We start from the raw sequence: 11,756 nt of genomic DNA, 5'->3' as shown, positions 1-11,756 counted from the left end.
AACCTGAAGCGTATGTAACCGGAGGTACCACTGTATTGAGTATAACTGCCCTGATACCATCATGAGTACAAATCATTACGAAGGGCGCCTGTCCTTTAGCTGGTTGGTTGGTTGCAGTTTCTTTCTTGTTGTTTTCTGACAATGCAGAAGGGGCCAAAATATTGGCCTCAGCATAATTTTGCTTCCAAGCAAACACACCAAAGACCAGGCTGGGCGGGGGGGGGGGGGACACATGCTGCATTGCTAGTTTCCAAAAGATAATACCAGAGCCCCCCTACAATAAACTCCCACTGCCACTGGCCTTGCTGAGGCCTAGCTCATTCCCGATTCCCACGCTTAGTTAATTGCCGGCAAATTCCGCTTCTCCAGGATTTCCCTCTTGTTTCTCTTGGCCCAGACAGCTTCACAATGGGCAACGCTTGTTATTTCAGTCTTCGTTGTTTTCCTATGCTTCCTATTTCCCCGACTGCAGCTCTCCCCCTGCCTGCCCCCGTTTGTAAGGAAAGCAGCAAGCTAAACCCTGCAAGGCCACCGGGCTTATCCAAGCCTCTCTTAGGACTCCTGCTGTCTCCTCTCCTCTCCCATAATTTCACCCACCCATTACACATGCCTCCAGCCAGGAAGCAGGTGAAGTCACCCTGGTTTCCCTTCTTTTTCCACCTGCCCCACCAGCTGTCCCTTGGAGGATCGTAATAACGCCACAGGACTGAGAGCCAGCCCAAAGCTTTTGACAACAGTGACTCCTCCCTTTCCCTTTAGCTCCTCCCCTCTGCACTCATCCTGGAGTTATTGTAGTCAACTTCCCCACCACCACCACCAAAGCTCTTCAGAACAGTCCCGGAGTTTCCTGGATCACAGCAAGAGGGCTCTGTGCTCTCTTGCCGCAGCCTCCTTTCTCTTCTGGAGCAAAACTCAGAAGGGCAGTAATTCAAAACCAAAAACTTGGATTTGTATGCTGAGAACTTGCATTTTACTTGTTGGTGAGTACCACAGTCGGGGAAAGAACATAGGAAGCTGCCGAGTCAGGCCCTTGGTCTGTCTTCTTCAGTGTTGTCTACACTGACTGGCAGCAGCTCTCCAGGGTTTGGGGCAGGGATCTCTCCCACCCTGCCTGGGGATTCCAGGGATCAAATCTGGCACCTTCTGCATGCAAAGCAGGTGCTCTGCCATTGAGCTACAGCCCTTCCCCAGATTTGTTTTGGCCCAATCTCCAAATTAGTTGGACAGCCTCAGAAGTAGTGGGCCCATTTCTTTGATTTATTTTACTTTATTCATTTATTATTTCCTACTTGCCTGTGAGTTCTTTCCACTTGGTCTGGTACTCTTTTTCCTTAATACGACCTGCATGGGACCTTGGAATGATTTAGTCGTTTAGCTAAATTTCTGTCCTACCCTCTTTCTGTCAAGAGGGTATGCATGGCACAGTCTCCCATACAGACCTGCTTTGCTTCAGCAAAGTTGCCATATCCTTTGGCAACTAGTTGCTAGTTCTCATGTACTCAGTGGAAGAAGGAGCAAGCACACTGCATGTGCTCAGAGGCACACTCTTATCCTTGCGTGTATACTTCATGCGTAGCTGTCAACATTTCCCTTTTTTTAAGGGAAATTCCCTTATTCCGAATAGGATTCCTTGCAAGAAAAGGGAAAAAGTTGACAGCTATGACTCCGTGTATACTGAGCCTCAGTCCCAGTACAGAATGCAAATTCTGGAGCATGGAATCTCAGCCAGATAATAAAACACCAGATAATAAAGATAGGATCACACACACCAAACTGGCATAGGGCTGCCAACTTTTCAACCTGCCCCTGTCATCATGCTTTCAATAGCGCCTTGAAACACATGCATTAGCCAGCAGTCATGTTTTCCTCCATGCCGTGAAAAGTTCTGCTGGTTGATGTGTGTCAGGCGATGAAGACACAGCTGCAGAACAGGATTTCCTTCCATCTGGCAACCCTGAACTGAGATAGCTTGTGTTTCTTCCAAGTATTGAGGGTTCCTTACTTATCCTTGATAGGCAGTTCTGGGCAGTAGCAGGAGAAAAACATTTACCTGCCCTGCCGGAATTTCCTCTAGAATAATTTAACCCTTTGATAAAGTTAAACCTGCTCCGCCCACACACACACACCTTCCTTCCTTGGCTCTGTTGAGTGGGACAATCCTTTCGGTATGTGAGGTTGAAAAGGCTATCACTTTAAAAGCTGATCAAGCCCCTGACTGGACACTTCTTGATTGACTGCCTGCTCCTTTCTCTTTATAACCCCAGGGGCAAGTAGCAGAGGGCTGTGGTGGCCTTCAGAGAGGTACTAGGCTGAGAGAGGGCTTAAAAGGTGAGCAAAAGAATCTGTTTGGCCTTTGTTGTCTGTGGACTTTATGACTTGTCCCTCTGTCTTTATTTGCACTTTAAGATTAAATCTCTGTTTATGTTTTAAAGTTGGTGGTGTTAAAAATCTACGATAGGATATAGCTTTGCATTGAAAAATACCCATGTTTAGTAGCTCCATGCATGGTTTTTGAAGATACCTAAGACAGAGCTGCAGGATGAAATTGCCAAGTTAAAACAAATAGCTGGAGGGTCGCATGGGTGGGGAAAGGCTCCAGAATGCAGGAATGGCTGTAGCTCATCAAGAGAGCATCAAGGTCCCAGGTTCAGTCCCCAGCTGCATCTCCAAGTAGGAACTGCTGCTGCCAGTCAGTGTGTGTAATATGGAACTAGGTGGAGCAATGGTCTGAATTCTTGTAAAACACCTTCCTATATTCTTACAGCAGCAGGAGCTCCTTATTGCTCATAGACATAGACTGTCTCCAACTAAAAGCTTGGTATGCATTCATGCTTTTAAGCACAACTGCCTTGTCTGATACAAAATTTTAAATTTAAGGGGAAGTTAGCTTTAAGGGGAAGCTCCTGCAGAGCAGCTGAACACAGCAGAGGAGAGTAGCTTTTCAAAGGTCTCCGTTTTGTACTGTAGATTTTGTCAGCATGCTCAGCATCTTGCTTCCCTGCCTCCCGATAAGTTTTAATCTTTCTAGCTGTTGTTTTTTATGGGAAACTGAGGGTAACAATGAGTGATGGGATTAACCCCAGGTATGGGGTTGTGGTTGGCTTGGCTTCTTGGTACAGATCCCTAAAGGGGCAGCATTGATTGGGCGGTTTGTCTCCTAAGTGCTAAAAGATCATAGAATCAAAGAGTTGCAAGGTATGCCAAGCGCCATCTACTCCAACTCCCTGCAATGCAGTCCCTGACAAATGGCCACCCAACCTCTGTTTAAAAACCTCCAGTGAAATAGTCTACCACCTTCCTAGACAGTCTGTTCCACTGCTGAACAGCTCTAAGATCAGGGGAAGTGAGGGTCTGTTCCCTTTGGTAGAAATATGTTGTGGTGGTTTTTTTCTAAATGTTCTGCAAATGATGAGACTATTAGGAATTTTCCTGCACAGTGGATCTTCTTACCAGACATCCACACCAAGCATGCAAAGCACTTTTATACCACTTTCACAGTCATGGTCCCCCCCCCAAAAAAAAAAACAACGAACCCAGGGAACTGTGGTTTGTCATGGGTGCTATTAGGAGAACCCTTCACAGAGCTATAGTTCCCAGCATGTTTAACAAACTTCATTTCTCATAATTCCCTAGGAAGGAAACATGACTGTGAAAGTAGCATAAGAGTCGTAGGATCATGAGCTTTATTTATTTTGTATTTATGCCCAACAACATGAATATATGGTGTGGATTTGACTGTTGCCTTTTCTCCTTCACAGGGCAATTTCTAGGATTAATTTGCAGGCCAGTAGGTTAACTCACATTGGTCCCAGGGCCTGGTCTTAAGACACTTAATGGGCCAAGATTGCTGAAGCTAAGGAGGTCTGGGTCTTGTCAGTGCCTCGCTGTGAGACATTTTGAGAATCCTATTAAAGCTGCCTCAAGCTGCCTCAAGTTCCACAGCAGAAAAATAAGGCCCTTCTCCTGTAGAGTTGCCTCTCCTCCCTGCTTGCTGAGCACTTTTCCAAACCTCTTCCAAAGGAGTGGTATTTTTTAAAGTGTTTTTTAGGCTCCTAACATCACTATGGTCCAGAATTTGTATATGCATATATCTGTACTTTTCTGCTTTAAATTCTGCTCTTAAAACTTCCATCCTTCAATGTCCATGAAAATTCTGGATAGTCCTCAAAGTATCTTGTTACTAGATAGGTGGAGAGGGTGGTGTAGACCATGGGAACAGTTAGCTGGCCCTTTCTCTCTATCCCAAAACTGTCTTTTTAAAATGGGATGCTCTGTAAGGATTGTTCTAGTCCAGATGTAGAAGAGCCTGAAACACTTCTGGATTCCTCTGCCCTTTGTTATTTTGAAAGCAAGTTCTGTCACTTCTAGAAATTCAGCTGCTCTTCACTTCCACAATAGCAGGGCACCAGGGGTGAGACTCGCGCAAGTTACCATTCTGACTGTTAGAGTCTTAAGGCAAATTGTATTTTAAGTCTGGGGTTCCTTATTTCAAAAAAATAAAATACAACAATTATATAGGAAGTGTGCTTGCTCATACTTGGTCCTCACTTGTGCTGGTCTCTCCCCACCCCAAGCTATCTAAACTTTCACCTGTAAGCTTTTGGGGCAGGAACCTTCCTTGTTAATTTTAGTCAGAAACACCACCTACACTGAATGGTGTTATGGAAACAATATTTGCAAAACTTCGCTGTGTGGCTATGTATCACACAGCAAGTAATCAATAGTGGCTTTTACGTGGTAAAAGTATGTATTGTGCTCTCCCTTAGCACAAGATGGGTGACTGGGGCTTCCTGGAGAAGTTACTGGACCAAGTGCAGGAGCACTCGACGGTCATCGGCAAAATCTGGTTGACGGTCCTCTTCATCTTCCGCATCTTGATCCTGGGCCTCGCTGGAGAGTCCGTGTGGGGAGACGAGCAGTCAGACTTTGTTTGCAACACCAAGCAGCCCGGCTGCCCCAATGTCTGCTATGACAAGGCTTTCCCCATTTCCCACGTCCGTTACTGGGTCCTGCAGTTCCTCTTTGTCAGCACACCCACTTTGGTCTACCTGGGGCACGTCGTCTATCTCTCCCGGCTTGAGGTGAAGCTGAAGGAGCGGGAGAGTGAGCTCCGGGCTCTGCAGTCTAAGGATTATAAGGTGACAGCCATGCTGGTGGCGGTGGAGAAGAAGATGGCCAAGATCTGCGTGGCGGAGGATGGGAGGATTAAAATCCGTGGGCCTCTGATGTGGACCTACACCATTAGTGTGGTCTTCAAGAGCATCTTTGAGGCTGGCTTCCTCCTTGGCCAGTGGTACCTATATGGTTTTGTAATGCATGCCCGTTATGTCTGTCAGGGGGACCCTTGTCCACACCATGTGGACTGCTTTATGTCCCGCCCCACTGAAAAAACTATCTTCATCCTCTTCATGCTGGTGGTGGGCTTGATCTCCCTCGTTCTCAACCTTCTGGAGCTATTCCACCTCTGCTGCAAGAGCCTGCTGCACAACACCAAGGAAAGAGACTGCTGTTCCCCCTCCTCTGCTCCTCCCATGCCCTGTGAGGCCAACAGCTTCCCCAACAAGCTTTGCGGTGTGCCTGAGGAGGCTTATCCCGACAAGGCTTTCTTCTACCTCCCAATGAATGAGAGGCCTTCTCCGCCCTACCAGGCATACAACAAACTTTCCAGTGAGCAGAACTGGGCCAACTTCAACACAGAAGAAACCTTGGCCTTGCAAGGCAGGAATAAGCCCCCTGACGTCTTTACCATGGAAGCCCCCATAGTCCATCTCTCTCAGGAAAGGCAGTCGAGCCGGCCTAGCAGCAGTGCTTCCAAGAAGCAATATGTCTAGCAAACAAAGCAACCATTACAGAAGATGGATGTTGTCTTCCTTTGAGGCAACTCTGGGTTTACTCAACTAATTAGCCTTCCTGATAATGGATGGCTCCCTTCCGATTTTGACAAAAGTGGCCATGTCTCAAATGTTCTTCTCAGGGGCCGCCTTGTTTTCTACCATGTGAAACCTGCTGTAGCAAGTAGGGCTATCTTGGCTTTCGTATAGACATAAACTGAACCTTCCAGGTAGAGTCTACCATGGGACATCTTCTGGGCCAGTCATCCAAGTGTCAGAGGATGACTAGTTGATTGGGGAGGGGCATTTGTTGGTTTTCTTTTTGTGTTAGGCCTTGCAGGTGAGGACGGGTAGCAGCAACCACCTGATGAGGAGGAGGAGGAACAGGCACTTCTACCAGCTTGGCACTATGCAGGAGTTGGCCTTGCTTTCTGGAAGATGATTTGTATCCTAGTGCAGAAGACACAGAGGAAAGTGTTTTTGTTTTCAGTGAGAAGAAACTTACTGTTGTGGCTTCTATTCCCAGATAGCAACATGGTGACGTTGTATGACAGTCATATATCATTTTTTCTTTCCTTTTCTGTACAACTCCCTGGTTTACAGGAAGTCTGAGTAGGATAGCAAAACTGTGAGCCATATACAGTCAAAACAGAGTTCCTGTCACATGCGGGCATTTTAGGGAATATCGGCTACTGCCGAAGTAAGCTTGTCAAGCAGACCTCCTCGCTGATAGAGTTTGGTTGGTGTGGCTTAAGTACTTTTCAGTTATTTCTTGCATGTTGTGCTCCTTGATGGCAACTGTCACTGGAAACTGTCCCTGAAGGCTTTGTGCCACATTACGGAGTTCACCTTCACTGTATAATGTAACCACTAGCACTTGATCTGAAAAAGACTTTTGCACTTCCAACTTGATAGCTTTTTTGCTGGCTTGGGCTGATGGGAGGTGGAGTCTAATAACACCCAGAGAGCACTACATTAGCCATCCCTGCCAAAGACAAACCTAAAGAAGGTTTTAGTTAATTTATTCACCAATTCATCAAAACTTTGTCTCCTGATCATTTTCTGAAGTGTCATTTTTTTTCATCAAAAGCAAGACTGTGGTCCACTGGGCTGTCAAGAAATGGTGGCATGTCTGTGGCTGTTAACTTTTGTTTGATGTACATTCCAATGCATATAGGGCCCCCTCCCTGCCATACTGATAACAGTTGGTCCTCTTGGATTCAGTGTCTGTTCCCCTGCTTAACCCCACTATGTAGAATGATGTGTTAAGTCATAAAACACTGTTTACTATTCTCTTTTTAAGATGTCAGATGTTTTATATATGTATCTTTAAGTATGGCTGTATTGCCCAATCTCTATCCTGTCCATTCTGTTAATTTATTACAATCTTAAATCCTGTATAGTCTGAAAAGGCAAGCTGGATCTTCTGCATCTGTTGCTGAGGCAGTGTCCAAAAGTTAAAAGTAGGAATCTCACCTGAATCTCACAGAAGGATATGCCTGATGAGCTGCCTTGGGAAGAGGTCTTTATCCATTTCTGAACTAAGACAAAGGGCAGGGGTGTCTTAAAATGTTTATCTGCAGCAACTTCTTGCATAGAAGTGTTGGCTTCAATAAGAATATGGCAGCTCCCTCTTTGTAGCATCCAACATCCAACCAACAGGATGTTGGGCAACCTGATTTTTCTCGGTCTCCAGTGAACTGTTCTTACTAAAGCTGTGAAAAGGAGATCTGTATCTGTCAGTTTGATGTCAACCAGCATGTAATATGGAGAGCTTACTTCCCCACTGCCAAACTGGCCAAAGTTGAATGAACAGCAAGGGTGCAAGTAGAAAATTTGGGAATACATTTAGTAGTATTAAAAGTGGTTTGTTTGTTGTTGTTTTTCAAATTAAAAGAAAAACATGAGACCATCTTGTGTGTGCATTAAGACTGCTCCTTGAACCCTTTGTTACATACTCTGTGCTTGAAATGAAAAAGTAGGTTATGGGAAGTGAGGGGGAAACTGCCTTGTGTTTCACAACAGGTGTGGCCAGGCTTTTGAGGGCTCCTTTGCTTATTTAACTGGTGCCCTAACAGCTATTAACCCAGATCCAGCTTCATAAAGAACATACTGTATATGACAACCAAAGCACAGCTGCCCTTTGAAAGTTGCACTTCTCCAAATGCTGCAATGCAGTTCACCAATCAAGTAACGGGTACAAAAACATATATGCCAGGGCAAGCGGTATGTGTATTATTGATAATACTATACAAAAAAGCCTTACACTGGGGAAAATTGCTTTGGAAATGTTTGTATAGTAAGCAAAAATGTATAGCTGGAAATATGCTGATGAATACTCAATATGACTTCTTAATAATAATCCCAAACTGATGAGACAATGTAGGAAATGGAACATGATTGGAAACGATGAGAAACAGAAATTGACAAACCTTCCTACCCCATTTGCAACATACATAAATTATAGGCAGCTCAAAACTTCATTCTACCTTAAGAGCAAAACATAGAACAGCGGGGGGGGGGGCGCTTTTACAGCCAGACGGCTGCATTTCCCCATGACTTACCTGCCAGGGGCTGCATGCCAGTAGGTGGGGTCAGAGACCAAAAGGGCAGGACAAATGGAAATGCTGCTTTAATTTGTACACTGGCCTGTACATTCCAGCCAAGATGATGTGGTTAGATTGGTGCACTAGGACCTGGGAGACTAAAGTTCAAATCCCCACTGACCCTTGAGCCAGTCACTGCCTCTCAGCCTAACCTATCTAACAGTGGTGTTGTGGAGATTAAGTGAGGAAGGGAGAGCCCCTACAATTTTTGCTCCAGGTTTCTGCTCATGAGTCTGGCATCCTCTCTTTATTTGCTTCCAAGATTATACTTCCCGCCATTTTCTTGCTGTTATTCTGCCTTGGATTTTGACAAGTTGGAACCAGTGCAGAAATAATAATAATTTTTTATTTATACTCTGCCCTTCCCAGTTTAAAAACTGGGCTCAGGGTGGCTAACAGCAAATATAAAACATTGATTAAAATGTGACTTTAAAACAGCATAAAATACAACATAAAATGCAGCATCAATATCAATAAAATTCAAAAATTCAGGGGTCATTGGGGGGGGACCCCAGTCAGTAGACATCAAGTGATCACCAGGGCTAACTGGCCAAGTTAGTCCTACTAGGAACAGCAAGGCGACCAGGGAAGAATTTAAATGTGGGGTCCCAGAAAGGGTTTCTTCATAGAAGAGGAAAGGGGGAAAGGGAATAGAGGATCAGGCTAATTCAAACTGAAGGCCAGGTGGAATATCTCTTACAGGCCCTGCAGAAGGAGATCAAGTCCTGCAGGGCCCTAGTCTTGTGGGACAGAGCATTCCACCAGGTTGGAGCCGTCACTGAAAAAGCCCTGGCCCTGGTGAAGGATAGTCTAGAAGAAGAGGGTGGCTGGAAGAAGTTGTTAAACGAAATGAAACCTTATGAGGAACAGCTGAGGAAGTTGGGTATGTTTGGCCTGGAGAAAACTGGTGGGTGTGGGTGTGTGGGAGAGAGAGAGGAGTGCCTTAAGGTCTGTCACATGGAAGCAAGCTTGTTTTCTGCTGCCCCCAGAAGATAGTAACCCAAACCAATTGGTTCAAGTTACAAGAAATGAAATTCTGACTAAACATTAGGAAGAATGTTCTGTTGGTAAGAGCTGTTCAACTGTGGAACAGATGAGTTTGGAAAGTGATAAACTCTCATTGGAGATTTTTAAACAGAGGTTATATGGCCACCTGTCAGGGAATTCTTTAGCTGTGACTCCTGCATTGCAGGGGTTGGACTAGACAGCCCTTGGGGAACCCCTTCCAACTCTACAATTCTATGATTAATATGTTGGTTTTATTCCCATCCTTTTAAAGCCACAGTCCTGAAAAACCTGGATTCATTTCATTTCAGTTTATTTCATTTTACTTGGCAGCATTCCAGCTGTGTCAGCCATTTCTGCTACATCAGCAGCAAAGCAGGGTCAATTTCTTTCTTTCCCATTTATTCTCATGCCCGTGTCTGCTGCTACTTATTTTAATTGCAGCCTCTATGAATATGTTAAACATTACAAGGAACCGTGAGCACCCTTGACAGATCTCTCTATGCATTTCAGCCCTTCACTCAAATATCATTTACACTAATGATAGCTTTCTAGTTTGGATATAAATTATATATTATTCTTCTGTCCTCTGAGTTTATTCCTGCCTGCTGCAATATACGAAACATCTTATTCCAGCTGTCATGGTCTTTTCCCCTAGGTCAATAATATGCTATGTATGAGCCCATAGGACTGTGGGGTCTTTCAGGTGTGTGGTTTGGTTTGCACATATATACAGATGAAAGGATTCACAGCATTAACTTCTCTGGAAACCTAATGGGAAAGCAGCAGATCTTGCTTCCCCATTAGGTTTCCAGATAAGTCTTCAACCATAGCTTTGGGTCCAGGATAGAGCAAGCATGGCTCTGTCCTCCAGCTTCAAAACTCACACTACTCTCATAAACACATCCCCCAAAGGCCATCCTATTTCTCCATCCTAAGATGATGTGGTACCCAACCAGGTAAGGTGAGGAAATGCCCACCAGTTTGTCTCTATGGCAACAGAGCTCACTTCTTAAGATGTGAATGCTATGTACTTAGCTGAGCAGCTAAGGCCATTACATTGACAAAAAACTAGTCTGGCAGGTTTCCACTTGTGGATGCTACCCTCCCAGATACAGGATCATGGGTTTAGAAAGGAGCCACATACCATCCTCACTGACCACCACCACTCCTAGCCCCATCCAAACTTATAACATTGCTGTTAAGGGGATTTGAAGAAGGTTGGTGCCCCATACCCCAAGCGTGCTAGTCAGTGGCTCCTCATCCACCTGGAGAATTGACCAGTGATCTGATTCAGTATAAGGCAACTTCTTATGTTTCACATTAAGAGCCATTTTGGGTCAATGGAGTTTAAGAAGCTGCATCAGGGATTCTGCAGAGCCCCAGCTCAAATGACAAAAGGGTTTTGTCTAAATGTCAGGAAGAACATCCTGGTGGTATGAGCTGCCCAAAAGTGGGACAGACTGCCTTGGAAGGTGGGGAGCTTTTCTTTGCTAGAGGCACAGGGATGCTGTCCCAGCAGATTTCCAACATCCAGGGGTTGGACTAGATGGCATTCAAGGTTCCTTGTGATTCTATTATTCTAGTCTTTCTTTTTAATGGTGTATTCAGAGGTCTTTTTTGCTTTATACACCTCTGTGTGTTGCTTTGAATGCTCAGATTATTCCCCCCCTTTCCCCTTTCTATTTAGCTTCTAGCATCTGAGTCTATGATTCATTTTAGTCAAATTACAATTGTTTGCCTGCCTCTGCTCATGAGGAGCCTATGCTTGATTTGATTTTATTTTTAAACTGATCTGAAACTGTTACGTTATCTTTGATATCTTCCTGTAGTCCCCCAGTGTTTCCCAAGTGTGTGTCCGTTTCCTTTTAAAGTAGTTCACATTGCTTATCTATTGTTCCTAAATTGAATTGTCGACAAAACCTCTCGTTTCTTTTACCAAGCCCTGAAAACGAGAGCCTTGTATGCAATCTTAAAGGGCATTGCACAGCCCCTTGAAGAAGCTGGGGCTGGCCAGTCCCCATGAAGTGGGGAAGGGGGACCTGGGGCCCTCTGGGTAGCATTGACCTCTGACTTCCATCAGCTCCAGCCAGGAAGGCTCATAGTCTGGAATGATGGGAGTTGTGGTCTTGTGAGGTGACTCTCAGAAACACCTGGAGAGAACCAAGTTCCCTGCACCTGGCATCTATTCTGCCCTGGAGTTCCTCCTTCCTGTGCCCCCCCCCCCCGCTGTGCCAATAGCAGTATTGCAATTTCTCCATATGGTGAAGCTACATTTTCCTTTAGCTGTAGCAATCAGTTCTTTCCTCTAGTT

General features: G+C 45.1%; 1 protein-coding gene across 2 annotated transcripts; it reads left to right on the top strand.

The window, feature by feature from the left end:
* Positions 1-769: 769 nt before the first annotated feature.
* On the top strand, positions 770-7,743 carry GJA4 (gap junction protein alpha 4). Of its 2 annotated transcripts, XM_079986588.1 has the most exons (3): positions 770-980; positions 2,265-2,328; positions 4,767-7,743. In XM_079986588.1, the coding sequence occupies exon 3, from the start codon at positions 4,773-4,775 to the stop codon at positions 5,829-5,831; it is 1,059 nt and encodes a 352-aa protein (XP_079842714.1). In that variant the 5' UTR covers positions 770-980; positions 2,265-2,328; positions 4,767-4,772; the 3' UTR covers positions 5,832-7,743. The 2 variants fall into 2 exon arrangements, with proteins under 2 accessions (XP_079842714.1, XP_079842715.1); XM_079986589.1 differs by lacking the exon at positions 2,265-2,328.
* The last annotated feature ends 4,013 nt before the right edge of the window (positions 7,744-11,756 follow it).

The sequence above is a fragment of the Podarcis cretensis genome (assembly GCF_951804945.1).
Source record: "Podarcis cretensis genome assembly, chromosome: 8".
NCBI classification, from domain to species: Eukaryota; Metazoa; Chordata; class Lepidosauria; order Squamata; family Lacertidae; genus Podarcis; species Podarcis cretensis.
Note: the sequence above shows the minus strand (reverse complement) of the source record. Positions and strands in the feature narration are given on the sequence as shown.

Excerpts from the sequence above, each read along its gene's own strand:
- GJA4 (XM_079986589.1), top strand. The coding sequence starts at position 4,773 with ATGGGTGACTGGGGCTTCCTGGAGAAGTTACTGGACCAAGTGCAGGAG.